The sequence below is a fragment of the Ranitomeya imitator genome, chromosome 1, assembly GCF_032444005.1.
Source record: "Ranitomeya imitator isolate aRanImi1 chromosome 1, aRanImi1.pri, whole genome shotgun sequence".
NCBI lineage: Eukaryota > Metazoa > Chordata > Amphibia > Anura > Dendrobatidae > Ranitomeya > Ranitomeya imitator.
Window position 1 is genome coordinate 736,681,667 of NC_091282.1, and position 19,823 is coordinate 736,701,489.

Sequence of the window (19,823 nt, forward strand, 5' to 3'; positions counted from 1 at the left end):
GAATGAAATCTTGCCCTGGCATGATGGGTCAATAAACCATTGAACACTGGACTATGGAGTCCTGCTTTTTCTCTTCTGTATATTACACATTGTGTCCCTCCCAGGTTGTTGGGTTGTATATTTGTATATTCATGTTGCACTTACGCTTTATTTGAAATCCACTTGATTATCTCCCCCTGGTCTACTACCATACCCATCCTTTCATAGACCTTCATCATAGTTTGATTTTTGTTTTTAAACAAACTGCAGCTGCGAAAGAGGTTTTTTTTTTCCAGAACCAGAAAACCACCTTATCTCTTATAGCAAACCACAACCCCCATTATGGACCATCATTAATGAGTAAAGGCTCCCAGAATAGTAGTGAAAATATTGATGCGGAGTTCATCGATTGCCTTTTCAAGCAATTTTCGCCATTGCATTTTGCATTGTTTTTTTTCCCAAATTTGAAGTCGGCCTAAAACACACAGGGACAAGTTTTCCAACTCTCTAAAGAGCAATTTAGAGAGTTGCCACATTGAGAACTTGACATTTTCTTGTCCAGATGTTTGAAAAGTCCTAAAAGCGTTACTGCAATGTGCCGCACGAATAATGGTATCCTCTCTCCTTGTAGTATGCAAGATGAACGTGCACAAGCGCTGCGAGGCCAACGTGGCTCATAACTGTGGAGTGAATTCGGTGGAGTTGGCAAACGCGTTGGCGGGAATGGGTCTGCAGCCTGGGAGCATTCCTGTCACACGGGTAAGGGGTTAACAGCCAGAGGAATGGAAGCCGTTGTAGGAAAGCCCAGACCCAACGTTTGACCATTTAGACAAGACAGTCTATATAATTGCCTATAAGGCCATATTTATACATGGTGGGCGAATTCTATAAAGAAGTTCCTCCAAAAATGGAAAATGTGACTATGGGGAGGATTATTGTTGTGTCTTCATAAATGGACGATGAACGTTTTGAGTTGTTACTGGTGAACCGGTAGTGATGAGTGAACGTGCTTGGATAAGGTGTTATCTAAGCATGCTTGGGAGCTAGATGAGTGTTTTTGGCGTGGTGGAAAAATATGTTCTAGTCCCTGCGACTGTTATACAGCTACAACACATACAGATATTGCCTAACAAACAGGTAACCCCTGCACGTGTTTGAGGATGTCGACCAGCAGCGAGACATGCAGCCGCGGGGGCTCCAACATATTATTCGAGCACGCCGAAGACACTCGGTTAGCACATTAGGAAGCCTGATAACTTGTCTTACAGCTGGAAATCCCAGTGATATCCAAGACTGGGGCCGTGGAACCCCCAAAACGGGGCGCCGCAGCCCCCATCCTGAATGGTGTGAGATACATATGTGCGGCATCCAATCCATTCATTGTTTATGGTGCTGCCAAACATTGCGTTGGTAATTTTCATCAGTACCATAGACAATGAATGGAGCAGAGTCCTCACTCCATTCTTGATGGGACTGCAGTACCCCATTTTGGGGATTCTAGAGCCTGTTTTTGGGATTGCTGGGGGTCCCGGCAGTCAGACACCCACTGATCAGCAACTTATTCCCTATCTTGGAGATAGGGGATAACTCGATGTTTTGGGAATAATTATTATTTAAAGGTACATGGACAAGGCTGTGCAGCAGGGAAAGGCAGTCTCTTGTATAGCAAGTAGAGCTTTCTGGTGCCTGATAGTCTTCATGCATACACTAGAAGCACAGACATTATATCACACTACATTGAAGTAAATTCCATACAGCATCTGCAGGTTTTAAGGGAGCCCAAATTATATACTGCTGGGCTCTTTATTAGTATTCGCTTTTTTCAGTGGGCCCCAGGGACCTTTTTGGACCTCTAGACTCTATGGTTGGGTGTGACTGCAGCTCCTGCATATGATCGCCGGGTGCCTGGAGTTGCTGGGAGACTCCGCAGACACAAATATGTTCAGCAGCGCAGGCAGAGGTCTGAATTTCCCCTGTAACTTGTACTAATGGGCCAGGATAAATTACAGCAGAAATAAGATGCAATACAACATTTTTTGTTTAACTGTTGAAATGCTCCCCAAAGTTCTAGACAGGGGTACGCCATTTGTGATGTATTTTAATGGTCCTCTTTGTTGAAAAAAAAATATCTTCCCCATTATCCCATAGAATGTAAGTCCGCAAGGACAGGGTCCTCTCCCCTCTGTACCAGTCCGTCACTGTAAACCTGTGTACTGTAAACGATATCTATAACCCTGTATGTAACCCCTTCTCATGTACAGCACCATGGAATTAATGGTGCGATATAAATAAATAATAATAATAAAAAATATTCTAAATGTGAAAAACAAACACTTGTTACCACAAGGTGGCGATCTTTACCAGTTTTGTGAACGTTCTTCCCTGTGAACTGGCAGATTGAGCCCATGGAATCAGTTAGTTGTTTGCAGTTTGTTCCAGTTTTGCTGAAACTTGGAAGATTCCACCTTTTAAAACAAAAATCAGTCCATTATTATTATGGTATTAGGTGATTACAGTACAGATTCATTGCATTTGGCTAATTATTCTACTAATGAGTGATGCACATGTCCATGATCAAACTACAAGACACTTGTTTGGCATCTTTTACACAGGCAAAAAAAATATTTGTAGGCAGCCCATCCAGTCATATAAACAGGGATGTGCTGCCAACAATACAGGAAACTGTGGGGAATGAATAATCGTACAACGCCTGTGCATTACAGAGACATTTTAAAGGAATCCATCAGCTGATTTTTGCTATGTAATCCAAGAGCAGCATAATGTTGAGGCAGAGAGACGGATTCCACTGTGCCACAGTTGTGATCGATTCCTGTTTTCTCTGCTGCAGATGTAGCGGTGCTATGAATGCTGAACTGTGTATAACCCCGCCCACACCCCTGATTGGCAGCTTCCTGTATACAATGTTAGCAAGCTGCCAATTAGTGGTGGGGGCGGGGTTATACAGAATAGGGGGACGTGACACCTAGTCCTGTAGTGATAATTTCTTGCTAATAAAACACTGATTGTATTGACACTATCACTGGAATCAGGCTCTCTGCCCCTACATCATGCTGCTCTCAGATTCTAGATTACCTAGAAAGTTCAACAAAGCATCTATTTCTCCAGTCTAGTCCTGGCCTCGGGTGCTGTATTCACACCCACTTGGGTTGATTGACCACTTTTTCACTGTGCCCAGCATAGATTCAGAACAGGGTGTCATGCACCTGTGCCAGAGCTCCTACAGTGAAGAAGATGACGGTCACCCCATGTGGGTGTGATTTTAACACGCGAGGCCGGGACTATTCGGGGAAATAAGCGGCCGATGGACTAGATGGCCATTTGGAAAATCACGCTCATATCAGCACACATAATATGGGCACAGTGTTGGGGATCTTTATGATGCTACGTCTTTGGGGAATCTGGCAGGTTCCCTTTAAACTGTAGTAATTATAAATAAAGTCAAGTATTACATCTTCTTTTTTTTCCATTGTATTTTTTTAGCATTCAGACAACAGTCCCTCCAGGTCAGAAAACGGCTCTGAAGAAGATTCTCTCTCCAACACGTCCTCCCAGTACAAGTTTGGGATTGAGGATTTCACCTTCTTACGTGTTCTGGGGAAAGGCAGCTTTGGGAAGGTTGGTCCCTCGCCAGATCTGGAATTATACAGCACATTTATTAGTATCACAGCGTTTTACCAATCTCACGTTGCTCTTTTCTGAAGATCTCAACAATCAAACGTCATTAATCAGAACATGTAAGGCTGCCATATTTGGAGTCAATGTACAAATCTAATTAGCAGCTGCAGAGACTTATCTGCAAAAATAGTTCTCACCTTTCCATAGACTTTCTGGTACTGGAACTCACTTCCAATACGTTAAAGGGAAAATGTCAGTAGGGTATTGCTTTGAAATCTGAGAGCAGCATGATGTAGGCGAAGAGACCTCGATTCCAGCAATGTGTCACTTACTGGGCTATGTTTTGCTGTTTCAATAAAATCTGTGTTTTATCAGTAGGAGATTATCACTACAAGACAAGGGGAGAGTTATAACTGTTTTATTCTTTCTCCTGAGACCCTCACTGCTAATTCCTGGCCACATGAATCTTGAGCTGAATTTTGTGGTCCTAAATCAACTCAGAGTAGCTCTGAAGAACAAAGATAAGAGTAATAAACACTCACAATCGAACAGATCCTTAGCCAGATGGATCTGTCTGCAGGAATGAAAGGATTAGGCATATTGAAAACCAACAGCCTGATCTTTTCCTCCAGCATCATCTTTCCTAGGAGAATCATGAAGCCCCCTTACACATTGAGATGGTCTTGTGGCCCTGAATTCAGTGGCTTTGGCCAGCAGTAATGTTTTTAGAAGCTTTGACGCCCCCTTGTGGATAAGTTGATTGTTGTAGTTGACGGCAGACCGTCCCGATAATGTTTTGTGCTGATACCTCCAGCTCGCTGGTGTCTTGTGCCCGCAGGTGATGCTTGCCAAATCCAGAGAGGGTGATAATCTTTATGCAGTGAAGGTGCTAAAGAAGGATGTGATTCTTCAAGATGATGATGTGGAATGTACCATGACTGAGAAACGCATCCTGGCCCTGGCGTGTAATCACCCGTTTCTTACTCAGCTCTTCTGCTGCTTCCAGACTCCGGTGAGTTCTCACTAAACAGAGGTGTCGTCTTCCAGGACTCAGGATGTAAAACCGAGCCAGATTCTCCATTTTTCTTACAACTATTTCTACATTTTTGCCACTCATCAGCACAAAGTCTGGTTGTCTGGGTGTGAAATGTCTTAGGCTACGTTCAGATTTGCGTTGTGCGCCGCTGCGTCGGCGACGCAACGCACAACGCAAATAAAAACGCACCAAAACGCACGCAAAAATGCTGCGTTTTGCGACGCATGCGTCCTTTTTTGCCGAAATTTGGACGCAAGAAAAATGCAACTTGTTGCATTTTCCGCGCCCGACGCTTGCGGCAAAAAAACCGCATGCGTCGCACAATGCAGCACAACGCATGTCCATGCGCCCCCCATGTTAAATATAGGGGCGTATGACGCATGCGTTGCCGCAGCGTTTCCCGACGCAGCGTCGGGAAACGCTAATGTGAACGTTGCCTTAGAGGGGTTGTCCGGCCTTTGAGTACAAGTCTGCAGTGACTCTGTGACTGCAGACTGGTGAATCCTTAGCGCCTGCATAATTCCAGCACTGGTAGTGAGTGGTCATGTGACCGGAAGTAGGTGATTTGCATACTTCCGGCCACATTCGGACTAGACGTGTCCGGCCTCGCTTCAGTAACTTGTATTGAGCAAAGCCACACATGTCTAGTCGGCACGTGACCACATTTATGCAAATACTTGTGGCCAAACCCCTGCCGTTCCCAGCGCCGACACCTTTAAAGAGGCGATATACAGTTGTAATGTTGTGCGAGGCAGTAGTCATGGGCGAGATGCTTATCTCTTGCGCCCCAGCACATTACATGAAGAAGGGGGTCCTATGTGGGTGTGTGGGCTTGTCGTGGGTGCGCTACGCCCATGCAGGCCTCATGTTACCAATGTTATTGGTTGGCCAGGACCAGATGTTTCACTGTTCCAGCTTGGAGGCCACCAGTTCTTTAAGAGCGTAATTTTACTGAACAAAAGTCTTCTGACAGTTATGTACATGAAACTCTGGGCACATTTCACATATATTTGAAAATCACAGAGCATTGTGTACATATTCTCTTCACTTCTCTTGTTCCAACCTTCACTAGTTCCACTTGTTTCTGCGCAACCCGGCCTAGTACCACATTACATTCCGTGAAAGTCATCTTTTCCTCCTGTGGTCCCGACTCATATTCCATCTTAAAGGGATTGTGCCAATATGGCCAAAATTAGCTTGCAGCCTGCCGACGCCTTGGGAACGCTGGCTCGAGACACTCACTTCGTTTCACATTCTTGTCCGACTCCGTCGAGTACCAGGACCCGTCTCACTCGGTCTCCTAATCCTCCAGTCAGTGCAGAAAGATACGGATCTTCTTGATAAATCGGTTACTCGGTCAATTCTTTATCTCCCATTTTTCAGGATCTTGCTATTGGCTTAAGGACATCTTTATGATGCGAGTTTGTAGACTTACCAGACCTCAGGTCTTTCTCTGTCACTTGCTGAACCCTATCTATCAGGAAACTGTCATTTTCACTTGTGCTAACCACTGCCACTATGGGCTAGTCCCAAATATTAACTCTCACTATCCCTACTGTCAAACTACACAGATTATCAACTCTACTGCCATCTTTACTGCACATCACATTACACTTTATATAACACAAAACACTTGTTTCTTCAAGGGGGAAACATGGTCAGTATTGTTCATCTTTTACACAGGGCAAAAGTTTTTGTTTTTTTTCGTGGAGCGCCCCAGGCTGGTGTAAGAACATGGTACTGTCTTCTAAGTCTCCCTATACAAGCTTGCTGCTCTCCACAAAGAGAAACTTTACCCGTTGACCTCATTGTATCCAGGGCTGCCACTAGAAATTTCGGGGCCCCATACTGGCAAAATTTTCGGGGCCCCCTTGAGACTCCGCCCAGGCTCCACCCCAGCCCCGCCTCCACGCTCCACCCCTCGAACTGTCCACAGACCCACCGCTCTCTCTTGGAAAAACTCCACTTCTCACCTATCACACATCAACAGTTCCCATCACCAGATCATAAATATAGCCAGCAGCTTTTGTTTTGGCCAAAAGATTTTTTAAGCCGCCACCATAACATGGTAGACACTTTTGGCCGGGCCCTACTCTACTGTAACCTATTAAATATTTGTTAAAATATGCAATACAATTTAGGTATATTTTTATTTATTTTTCAATTTTTAAAATGACCAATAATATCACATACAAGGAACAAATACCGCTACACCATGACCAGATGACATATTACCACCACAGTGATCGGATAATATCACATACAAGGAACAAATACCGCAACACCATGTCCAGACCACATATTACCACCACATAGTGACTGAATACTACAATTCTGATCAGTAATTAAAAAAAAGCACCATACTATCACCATAAGTGCCATTATACACAGGAGATCTGTACTTAGTATGCAGTGTCTGTGTACAGATAATACAGTGATCAATGATGAAATTATACACAGGAGCTCTGTATACAGTATACAGTGTATAGTGTCAGTGTATAGGTAACACACTGACTCACCAGTGACGTCTCTAGGTGAAGTCCTTCATCTTTCATCCAGCACAGACCGCCATCATTTAATCCAGCCAGGACTTCTCTCTGCAGGAAATAACACAGTTATCTCGAGCTCCGCTTGTAGAATACATTACTTAATTTTTCCCACCTTCTACATTACACCACATGAAGAAAAATAGGCGACATAGTGTCACTCTACACAGTAACAGGACCGCCCCCCCATTTAAAACCGTGTCCTCAAAAAATAAAATAAATACATCACTGCAGTAATAATATCCCTAAATTAGCCCCTATGGTAATAATATCCCCCAGCCTGGCCACCGTGTGTCTCATTCCTGGCGTCAGCCACATGTTCTCCCATCCTGCCCTCATGAGTATCCATTCTGCCCCATATGATCTCCCCATCCTGCCCCATATGATCGCCCCATGTGATCTCTCCATCCTGCCCCATCTTTCTGCATCATATCCATCGTGCCCCATGATCCTGCACGATCTGTCTCCAATCATGCCCCATGTCTCCATTCTGCCCCCTATGTCTCCAACCATGCCCCCATGTCTGAAATCCAGCCACTTGTCTCCAATCATGCCCCCTGTGTCTCCATTCTGCCCCATATGTCTCCAATCCTCCCCCATCTGTCTCCAGTCATGCCCCCATGTCTTTCATCCTGCCCCGTGTCTCCAATCATGCCCTGTATCTCCATTCTGCCCCGTGTCTCGCATTCTGCCCCAATTTCCAGCATTCTGCCCGAATGTCCAGCATTCTGCCCCCGGGTCTCACAGTCTGCCCCTGTGTCCAGCATTCTGCCCCTGTCACTGTGTCCAGCATTCTACCCCTGTCACTGTGTCCAGCATTCTGCCCCTGTCACTGTGTCCAGCATTCTGCCCCTGTCACTGTGTCCAGCATTTCTGCCCCTGTCACTGTGTCCAGCATTTCTGCCCCACTGTGTCCAGCATTTCTGCCCCACTGTGTCCAGCATTTCTGCCCCACTGTGTCCAGCATTTCTGCCCCACTGTGTCCAGCATTTCTGCCCCACTGAGTCCAGCATTTCTGCCCCACTGAGTCCAGCATTTCTGCCCCACTGAGTCCAGCATTTCTGCCCCACTGAGTCCAGCATTTCTGCCCCACTGAGTCCAGCATTTCTGCCCCACTGAGTCCAGCATTTCTGCCCCACTGAGTCCAGCATTTCTGCCCCACTGAGTCCAGCATTTCTGCCCCACTGAGTCCAGCATTTCTGCCCCACTGAGTCCAGCATTTCTGCCCCACTGAGTCCAGCATTTCTGCCCCACTGAGTCCAGCATTTCTGCCCCACTGAGTCCAGCATTTCTGCCCCACTGAGTCCAGCATTTCTGCCCCACTGAGTCCAGCATTTCTGCCCCACTGAGTCCAGCATTTCTGCCCCACTGAGTCCAGCATTTCTGCCCCACTGAGTCCAGCATTTCTGCCCCACTGAGTCCAGCATTTCTGCCCCACTGAGTCCAGCATTTCTGCCCCACTGTGTCCAGCATTTCTGCCCCACTGAGTCCAGCATTTCTGCCCCACTGAGTCCAGCATTTCTGCCCCACTGTGTCCAGCATTCTGCCCCACTGAGTCCAGCATTTCTGCCCCACTGTGTCCAGCATTTCTGCCCCACTGAGTCCAGCATTTCTGCCCCACTGTGTCCAGCATTTCTGCCCCACTGTGTCCAGCATTTCTGCCCCACTGTGTCCAGCATTTCTGCCCCACTGTGTCCAGCATTTCTGCCCCACTGTGTCCAGCATTTCTGCCCCACTGTGTCCAGCATTTCTGCCCCACTGTGTCCAGCATTTCTGCCCCACTGTGTCCAGCATTTCTGCCCCACTGAGTCCAGCATTTCTGCCCCACTGTGTCCAGCATTTCTGCCCCACTGTGTCCAGCATTTCTGCCCCACTGTGTCCAGCATTTCTGCCCCACTGTGTCCAGCATTTCTGCCCCACTGTGTCCAGCATTTCTGCCCCACTGTGTCCAGCATTTCTGCCCCACTGTGTCCAGCATTTCTGCCCCACTGTGTCCAGCATTTCTGCCCCACTGTGTCCAGCATTTCTGCCCCACTGAGTCCAGCATTTCTGCCCCACTGTGTGTCCAGCATTTCTGCCCCACTGTGTCCAGCATTTCTGCCCCACTGTGTCCAGCATTTCTGCCCCACTGTGTCCAGCATTTCTGCCCCACTGAGTCCAGCATTTCTGCCCCACTGAGTCCAGCATTTCTGCCCCACTGAGTCCAGCATTTCTGCCCCACTGAGTCCAGCATTTCTGCCCCACTGTGTCCAGCATTTCTGCCCCACTGTGTCCAGCATTTCTGCCCCACTGTGTCCAGCATTTCTGCCCCACTGTGTCCAGCATTTCTGCCCCACTGTGTCCAGCATTTCTGCCCCACTGTGTCCAGCATTTCTGCCCCACTGAGTCCAGCATTTCTGCCCCACTGTGTGTCCAGCATTTCTGCCCCACTGTGTGTCCAGCATTTCTGCCCCACTGTGTGTCCAGCATTTCTGCCCCACTGTGTCCAGCATTTCTGCCCCACTGAGTCCAGCATTTCTGCCCCACTGTGTCCAGCATTTCTGCCCCACTGAGTCCAGCATTTCTGCCCCACTGTGTCCAGCATTTCTGCCCAACTGTGTCCAGCATTTCTGCCCCACTGTGTCCAGCATTTCTGCCCCACTGAGTCCAGCATTTCTGCCCAACTGAGTCCAGCATTTCTGCCCCACTGTGTTCAGCATTTCTGCCCCACTGAGTCCAGCATTTCTGCCCCACTGAGTCCAGCATTTCTGCCCCACTGTGTGTCCAGCATTTCTGCCCCACTGTGTGTCCAGCATTTCTGCCCCACTGTGTCCAGCATTTCTGCCCCACTGTGTCCAGCATTTCTGCCCCACTGTGTCCAGCATTTCTGCCCCACTGTGTCCAGCATTTCTGCCCCACTGACAGGTCCCCCGGGCCCCGCTGCCGCCGGCGCTTGCCTCTTCTCCTCTGCTCTGCCGGTCCCCCGGGCCCCGCTGCCGCCGGCGCTTGCCTCTTTTCCTCTGCTCTGCCGGTCCCCCGGGCCCCGCTGCCGCCGGTGCTTGCCTCTTCTCCTCTGCTCTGCCGGTCCCCCGGGCCCCGCTGCCGCCGGCGCTTGCCTCTGCCCTCTTCTCCTCTGCCGGTGACCGGTCCCCCGCTGCCGCATGTTTCTTCTCCTCCGCCGGGTCCCTCGTCGTCCGGTGGTCCCCCGCTGCCTCTTCTCTGCTCCCTCGGCCTCCGCCGTCCACGTGGTGTGCCGCCGCACGCTGCTCTGCTCTGGTCCCGGAATGAGGAAGTGGAGCAGGGCAGCGTGTGACGTCACTAACTTGCGGCGGGCGGGCCCATGAATCACCGCCGCCTTAAAGGTACAAGGCTCATTTAGAGACAGCAGGCACAGCACAGTGGCACTGCAGCCGCAGCCTGAATAAAAATGTCAGGGGGGGCCCGAGCAGAGCGCGGACCGGCTGCCAGCGTGCTCGCTCGGGCCCCCCTTTTTGCTCCTCATCACCGGGCCCCATACGGCAGTGATGCCTGTAATGCCCTGATGGCGGCCCTGATTGTATCGCACATCAAGCAGGTTACACTAATGCATGGATAATCTGAAGGGACAGATTTTTTTTTTCTTGATGTCTGTAACATTTTGTTTCATTTGAAAAGATATATATATTTAGTAGCCAGAGAATACATCAATCTACTGGATTGTTTTTTTTGCCTAAATTCACAGGTAAGGCTAGGTTCACACTAGCGTTGCGCCGCCCTGCGTCGGCGACACAACGCGCGACGCACGTAAAAACGCGCGCAAACGCGCGCAAAAACGCGCGCGTTTTGCGACGCGTGCGTCGTTTTTGACGAAAATCGGACGCACAGAAAATGCTACAATGTAGCGTTTTCTTGCGTCCGACGCTAGCGTCGGAAACGACGCACGTGGCGAAAAACGCCACCAAAACAACGCACGCGTCCCCTATGTTAAACATAGGGGCGCGTCGCCGGCGCAACAGCGACGCACATTGGCGGAACGCCAATGTGAACGTAGCCTAATCTAGTTGGGGATGCCACCATACAATGGGTTAGAGATAGGAAACTTTCACTAAATGAAGTCCTAATGATTAATGTCCAGCAGGGGGCGCAGTTACACCACACTGGTGACATTGCTAACGTTATAGTGAAAAAAGTTCTGCGCAAATCTCACATATCACATCACACAGATTGTAGAGTTCGGAACATACCATCTCTTTATGAATTATTGAAATTAGCTTGGCCTAAAGCGGATGGACCCAGAGACTTACATAGTGGACTGTGAATGATGCTCTAAATATACAGATGATTGCAGTGAAGCTGTTATAATCCTACAGGGTTACATTTAGTGACACGTCCTAGGACGGCCATTTCCCGGGCATTGTGAGCTTGTATTATTTATCAGCGAGCACATAAATTGTTTATATTTTCTTTATGGATAGCTTTTCATTAGTCATCACAGCCAGGAATACAATAACCGGTACACTTCTATATATGTAGCACTGGTCCGCCATACAGGTTCATATATAGCCTCCTCCCTGCACAATGACCTCTGAACAGCTCCAGGAGCATGCCCACAACACTTTCCCATAGAAGTCAATGATCACCACCAGAATATTGCAGCCATAAAGCATTTCCCCAAATGATAACAGAAGCTCAAGTAAGATAGTCTCCCCTATAAAATGTTGAACATAAATTTAAAAAAAAATTATATCAACAATCAGAAAAAATGCTAAATAGTATAATTCTGCCGACGAGTACAATAGCGGCGATAGCAAACTTCTATAATATTATGGGTTTGTTTTATTATATACCGTATATTTAATTTAAAAAGAATAAAATTTGCAAAACAAAAATTGTTAATCGTTCTGGCATTTTTTTTTTCCTTTAAGACATTTAGCATATGGGTAAAATAGCTTTCTATGTTGATAGATTGGACTTTTTAGAAAGGCGCGATGCCAAATATACTGATGTATTTTCTTTTCAGAGTGGGAAAAGGGGCCGATTTTACATTTTTATGTTTTTGTTTAATATTTCCATTTTTTTAATCTGACTATTACAATGAATATGTATCCCTATCGGTATTATGTATTAGAATAATATAGCTGATCTATCCCTTTAAATCCAGGGTGTTGATCCCATAGATGACACTTGCTTGCTGTACTTTTCTGGATAAGAGATAACAAATTCTACATGAGGGCGTTTTTTTACTTTTCCTTGTAATGTGCTGAAAAATTCTTAAACTTCCTGTTGAGTCATGTCTTTGTCGGGCTCATTTATCCTCCAGCGGCTGCCAAGGAGCTCGACGTTGTGATCGTCAATGCTGATCCATGAGACTGGAGTGTGATCAATATTTTTTTTTTTTATTATTACTATTATTATGGGTATATATGCTTTTGCAACCATTTAAAACAGCTTAGCAGATAGTTATCATTATCAATCTTCTGCTTTGTGTACACAGCTCTCATGCAGACCAATGGGTCTCCATGGCAAATATTGTACACAAATCCTGGTGGAAGAACATGTGACCAGACCTGTCCATCAGTCTCCTCCAATAGAAATGCAGTTTTCTCATGTGAAGTGTTCCATTGGTTGAGGCTGATGGACAGGTTTGGTCACATGCCCCTTCAGCAGCCATTGTATTGACTGGAAAGCTGTGCAGTCTGTGAGTAACACATCTGATAAAATAAAGATAATATGGCCGACCCCGCCAGCAATAGACAGTGCAATATAGAAGCTATAGGAGGCAAACGGTGCAAAATTTTTAATGAAACCCAATTGCAAAAATGATTTTTAGATCCAATTGCATGCATTTAAGTAAGAAAAAGAATTGTGAACAATCCCTTTAAGTAGTGACATTGACAATGTTTCAGGTGCTAAATAGGTTGAGGGGGTTTTCTCTCATAGATAAAGCAGTGGTTGGTGGGACCTTGAACGTGCCTGAAAATAAGGAATGGAACTTGGCCAAGTTTGAAAGTCACTCAGATAGCAATGGGAGACAGTGAAGCATATAATTAGCTCGTTCCCTGTAGATTCACTCCGCTGGCTTCTATTCCTGGACCATTAATGAACAGTGAGCCAATATGATAGGAGACATGATCCCTTTAAGTTGTGTTTTGATGTTTCCCCGGGCTCAAAAATAGATGTTCAACGTTCCAGGCCTGAGGTTAGGACTGAGAAGACGAGTATTTCTACCCCTGTGCCTTGTGATAGATCCAGCACCAGCACTACGGGATAAAAGGCGATGACGTGGACTCATGTGTCAGGTGACACTGGCTTCATACCGTACATGTCACACATTGTGTCCTGCAGGAGGTAATATAATCACTTCTGCACGGGGTTAATAGGGCAAGTGAAAGTCATGGAGGAAAGTCTGTAGTTTAGGACCTACCTATAGTTGTCATAGACGATGTGGTGACAATATTGACGGTCCCATAGATAATCCCAATATTTTCTTATAATCTGAGCTGTTTAGTGCAGAGCATGAAAGTTATCAAAAATATAAAGGTTTAAAACCGTAAAAAGGAAAGATTGTCTTTGCATCGGATGACGCAGATGAGTCGTAATGGCCGGAGCTTTCAATATTTCCTGAGCACCTAAGAATTGATATGAAATACATGATAACGGCACGATATATAGGTGGAAAAGACAAGACCCCCCCAAAAAAAAAAAAAAAGCTAAAGATATTCCAAAAGAAAAATTTGTGACACATTTTCAGTCAATATTTAGCTTTCACAATTCAAAGAATAAGGAAGAACTACCTACCGGTATATATTGATGAATGTGACAATGGACTGCACATCGGATGATATTCAACTCGCGGCTCTGGATCGCTACCCGTATCTGCTATTCATCTCTAAGATATACAGGGAGGACAAAGATTACAGAATATACTGAATTTTTGGAGCTTGAGTTGAGATGTTCAGATATGTAAGAAAGTGCAATATCTTCCTCTAGACACCATGACCATAAAGGAAAGAAGAACTTAAAGGGCTGACACTTAATCTGCCTGTCCATGGCGCCAAGTGTTCCAAGAGTTAAAGGATGGGGTTAGTCAGAAAGGTGCAGCATATATTGTCTACTAGGTATGATCCTAGATGGCCATTTTAGCCAGTTGCAATATATCCTATCGGCTAAAGCATGCATACATCTAATTGGGTGTGTTACTTTGCAGAACAATAGGTGCTGGTACACACAAAATTCACCTGAGCTGCACTAACTTGTCACTGCAGAGCTAAAAATGAGCGTTTGGTGCCTGGATTTGGGTACACAGATTGTGGGTTTGATATTCTTTGATGGACAGGTGACCCCCAGCCATGATCATGGACATCTGTTAGTGATGCTATGTATAAAACAGATCATGGGCGTGGGGATTGTTATTTTCAGCAAGAGCAAGGCTCTAGTGTTCATGACCCAATTTGTATACATCACAGAGTGCTACATTTACATAGGCAGCGGGACTACTGTTCTTTTCAGCATTGGTAGAGTCATTGGATAATATTCATACATAGATATAATTCCATACATGGCTTTTACAGCCCAACCCCGGTTTTTGCAATATATAAACATTGGATTACTTGGGTCCAGTTCTATTGTTACGTATCTGCAATTTAACTAATGCCTAAAAATATCGCCAGTCCTTGTTGTTGAGATGTCTGCACACTTTCCAACTGTTACTGTGTAACACTTATTATGGCTTCTGTGAAACACAAGACATATTTCAGCGTAAGCGGTTGTATCTTGGAAGCAGGAGGTTTAGGTTACAAGCCGCGGTGACTGGTGATGAGTGAACGTGCTGGGATAAGGTGTTATCTGAGCATGCTCCGGTGCTAGCCGAGTGTCTTCGGCGTGTTCGAATAATGTGTTCGAGCCCCCGCGGCTGCATGTCTCGATGCTTTTCGAGAACTGCAACACATGCGGGGATTGTCTAACAGGCAACTGACTGCAGCTTTCACGTGCCAGAACAATCACACAGGAGCTGGGAGTATCTGATGTGTATTTTTTTTAAATGAGGGAGGCAGTATGTAAAAGGAGTCTTTCAGCACATAATGACTCTTGAAACCAAGTACAGGGGCTCGATTCACCCAAATATTTAAGTGCACCTTCGCACCTGCTGATTTTCTATCTCTCTGCCATTTTCTTTCTCTATAAAGCCAAAGCTGTCAGAAAAAGAAGAGGAGGGTGTGGAGATAGAAGGAATATAAGTAGGTGGAGAGTTGCACTTCATAGGAGGGTTTTAGTGCAGGGAAGGCAAGTCATTGGAGCTGTTCATGTACCCACAGTGCTAGCAGCATGCTAATGAAGAGCATGAGAATTAAGACAGTTGATGGTCACATTAGACTGGTGTGTGCTCCAAGAGCAGCTTTTTCTTTTTGTGGGTGATAAAAGCAGCAATATCATGCTTTTATTAAGGCTTTGTGTGAAAGGGCAGGTACACAGGACTCTGCAATTAAGGTTATACGTGAATCTCAAAAACCATAGATTTATTATAAAACTGCCCAACTGGACACTACAGATAGAACAACATGTGCTTACTGACACTGTATCACCCCAATAATCAATGTATTCTTTAATGTTGAATCTTATTTTTAACAGTTTTCTTTCTTTTCTCCCCCCCCCCGCCCTCCCCCCCCCATAAAGGACCGATTGTTTTTCGTGATGGAGTTTGTGAATGGGGGCGACCTGATGTTTCACATTCAGAAATCTCGACGGTTTGACGAAGCCAGGGCATGTTTCTACAGCGCTGAGATCACATCAGCCCTCATGTTTCTTCATGAGAAAGGAGTGATTTACCGGTAAGATATTAATCAGTCACTCAAGACCTAAAATTTCATGACTGACCACCGTGTTCCTCTCCTCCATTACAACCTCAAAGGCCAAGGGTTAAAGAAGTTTTACAAGATTAACAAAAAATGACTGTTTTAAAAAAAAAAAAGAAATAGCGCCATATTTGTCTGCAGGTTGTATATGGTATTGCAGTTGGCCGATGTTTAAGCTCAGCTTTAGTCCTGGGTGAACTGTTGTGTCATCTGCATCCATACTTAATAGAGGGGAGTCCTTTGTGTAAGGAATATTATCCATTCACTTGAACAGAGATTGATTTAAAAAAAATAAAGCGCTCCTCTTGATTTTTAATGAGAAATCTGCAATACTTGATATCCCCCTGTGGAGGCGCTGCAGGAAAATGAAACACTTTGGATAATCTCTATCTTTTGGATTTTTCTAAGTATCTCTTGAATAAAGTTGTCACATTACTTTTATGGTATCTACACTTTGCAAAGTAAAATATAATCTTTTTATGGGTTCTGTGGATGTCAGACTAGATAAATAAAAATCCGATACCACTGGACACCTGGCAGCATTTACTGTGAGTAGGCAGGGGTGTAACGATCGTGGTCACAGAGGGTGCTACCGCGACCAGGCCCATATGGGAGCGGGGCCTGCTGACGCCAGCACATATTTCAGCTGGATGTGCATCCGGGGACCCACATAATGTGAAATGCATTGTGCTACAGAGCACTGCGAAGCAAGTTGTGGCCAGTCAGAGGTTTCTACGCCAGCCACAGAAAGGGGATGCGGCGCGGCATAGGAGCAGAGGAAGGTGACTATAATAGGGGGTTTTTATGTGTTAAAGAACAGCAGCAGAATGGATGATATAAATACCAGGATGGGAGACAAAAATATAACAGGATGGGAGACATAGATACCAGGATGGGAGACATATATACCAGGATAGGAGACATATATACCAGGATGGGAGACATATATACCAGGATGGGAGACATATATACCAGGATGGGAGACATATATACCAGGATGGGAGACATATATACCAGGATGGGAGACATATATATCCAGGATTGGAGACATATATACCAGGATGGGAGACCTATATACCAGGATGGGAGACATATATACCAGGATGGGAAACATATATATCCAGGATTGGAGACATATATACCAGGATGGGAAACATATATATCCAGGATTGGAGACATATATACCAGGATGGGAAACATATATACCAGAATTGGAGTTAAATATATACCAGGATGGGAGACATATATATCCAGGATTGGAGTCAAATATATACCAGGATGGGAAACATATATACCAGGATGGGGAACATATATACGGTATATATCCAGGATGGGAGACATATATATCCAGGATTGGAGTCAAATATATACCAGGATGGGAAACATATATACCAGGATAGGGAACATATATATATCCAGGATGGGAGACATATATATCCAGGATTGGGAGACATATATACCAGGATGGGGAACATATATATATCCAGGATGGGAGACATATATATCCAGGATTGGGAGACATATATACCAGGATGGGGAACATGTATATATCCAGGATTGGAGACAAATATATACCAGGATTGGGAGACATATATACCAGGATGGGAAACATATATATCCAGGATGGGAGACATATATATATCCAGGATTGGAGACCTATATATGCCAGGATGAGAGACATATATACCAGGATGGGAGACATATATATCCAGGGTGGGAGACATATATATCCAGGGTGGGAGACATATATATCCAGGATTGGAGACAAATATATACCAGGATGGGAGACACATATATATCTAGGATTGGAGACAAATATATACCAGGATGGGAAACATATATATATCCAGGATTGGAGACATATATATATATCCAGAGACATATATACGAGGATGGGAAACATATATATACCCAGGATGGGAGACATATATATCCAGGTTGGTAAACATATATGCCAGGATGGGAGACATATATATCCAGGATTGGAGACATATACCAGGATCGAAGACATATATATCCAGGATGGGAGACATATAGATTCAAGATTCAAGATTCAAAGAAGCTTTATTGGCAGGACCAAATACACATCAGTTTTGCCAAAGCAAGTGTATAGAGGCAATAGGGATAGGGACTGAGGGGATGTTGGGTAGGAGCTGTGGGGGGAGGTGGATGGGGCAGATCCAGGTTGGGGGCTATAGTCCATGGCATAGGGGAGGTGGATGGGGCAGATCCAGGTTGGGGGCTATAGTCCATGGCATAGGGGAGGTGGATGGGGCAGGTTCAGGTTGGGGGCTATAGTCCATGGCATAGGGGAGGTGGATGGGGCAGGTCCATTGTGGGGGCTATAGTCCATGGCATAGGGGAGGTGGATGGGGGAGGTCCAGGTTGGGGGCTATAGTCCATGGCATAGGGGAGGTGGATGGGGCAGATCCATTGTGGGGGCTATAGTCCATGGCTTCACAGTTCTCTTTCTCGCAGTCTATGACATTCGCTCACATACCGCGCTGCTATCTCCACCGCTCTCTCTTCTTCTCCCAGCAGGATATATGTTTTCTCTTCCTCCTTCATGGTGATGAAGTCTGGGAAGAGATGTGAGAGTCTCCTGAAGTGAGTGTCCCTCACTGCTGAGTATTTGGAGCAGTGTAGCAGGAAGTGGGTTTCGTCCTCTATGGCCTCCTGATCACAGTGTTGGCACAGTCTTTCCTCCCTGGGCTTGTAGCTCTGCCTGTGTCGGCCACATTCGATGGCCAGACTGTGGGCACTGAGTCTATATCGGCTCAGGATCTGGCGGTCTCTGGGGTCCGGGAGTTTCTCCAGATAGGGGGCCAGTCTGTAGTCTCTCTGTAGGCTCCGGTACATGGTCAGTTTCTGTGAGCTGATGATATCATTCTTCCAGTCACTGACATACCTCTCCTGGCCTTCATCTGCCATCTTCCTAATTCCGGCTTTTGTCAGGTTGTTGTGATTGGTGTTCTGCTCCGGTTGGGTTTGGCTGGGCTGTTCCGGGGGTTCTGGTTTTTCTGTTTCACCTTCATGTATCAGGGCTTTATGGTGGTGGGAGCTTGGATTGCTCCTATGCAGGTGAGCCCGGAATGACAGCGCCCTCTTTAGAACTGTTAGGTGTAGAGGGAATCTGCCCAGCTCGGCCCGACAAGCACTGTTGGAGGTGCTCCGATGGACCTGGAGAAGGTGCTTGCAGAATTCCAGGTGGAATATTTCTGTTGGACTGGAGTCCCACTTTGACCAGTCTGGGTAGGTGTGAGGACCCCAGACTTCGCTGCCATACAGGAGGATTGGGGCGATGATGGAGTCGAAGATTTTTAGCCAGACCCTCACTGGTGGCTTCAGATGGTAGAGTGTCCTTCGGATGGCATAGAAGGTTTTGCAGGCCTTGTCTTTCAGGGTCTCTATGGCTTGTTTGAAGTTCCCTGACCGGTGAATCTCTAGGCCCAGGTAGGTGTATTTGTCCGTTCCTGTGAGGTCGCAGTTGTTGAGGATAAATGATGGGTGTTGGTCTGATCTTCTCTTTCTCCTCTGGAACACCATGGTGTTGGTTTTCTTTAGGTTGACCGGTAGGGCCCAGGTGGAGCTGAATTTCTCTAGGATTTTCAGGTTGTCCTGGAGGCCTTTCTCGGTTGGTGACAGCAGCAGCAGGTCATCTGCATACAGCAGGAATTTCACCTGGGCGTCGTGGAGGGTGAGACCTGGTGCTGAGGAGGATTCCAGGGCGGTAGCCAGCTCGTTGATGTAGATGTTGAAGAGCGTTGGGCTTAGGCTGCAGCCTTGTCTTACTCCGCGGCTCTGCTGGAAAAAAGC

The 19,823-nt window shown here is 46.1% G+C and overlaps 1 protein-coding gene across 1 annotated transcript in view; it reads left to right on the forward strand.

Annotated features, from left to right (window-relative positions):
• PRKCH (protein kinase C eta) overlaps window positions 1–19,823 on the forward strand; it is a 206,065-nt gene that overhangs the window by 139,727 nt on the left and 46,515 nt on the right. Inside the window, exons 7-10 of the mRNA XM_069733683.1 lie at window positions 611–738; window positions 3,481–3,615; window positions 4,454–4,627; window positions 15,829–15,983. Coding sequence (XP_069589784.1) covers window positions 611–738; window positions 3,481–3,615; window positions 4,454–4,627; window positions 15,829–15,983 — 592 coding nt within the window. The remainder of the gene's footprint in view (window positions 1–610; window positions 739–3,480; window positions 3,616–4,453; window positions 4,628–15,828; window positions 15,984–19,823) is intronic.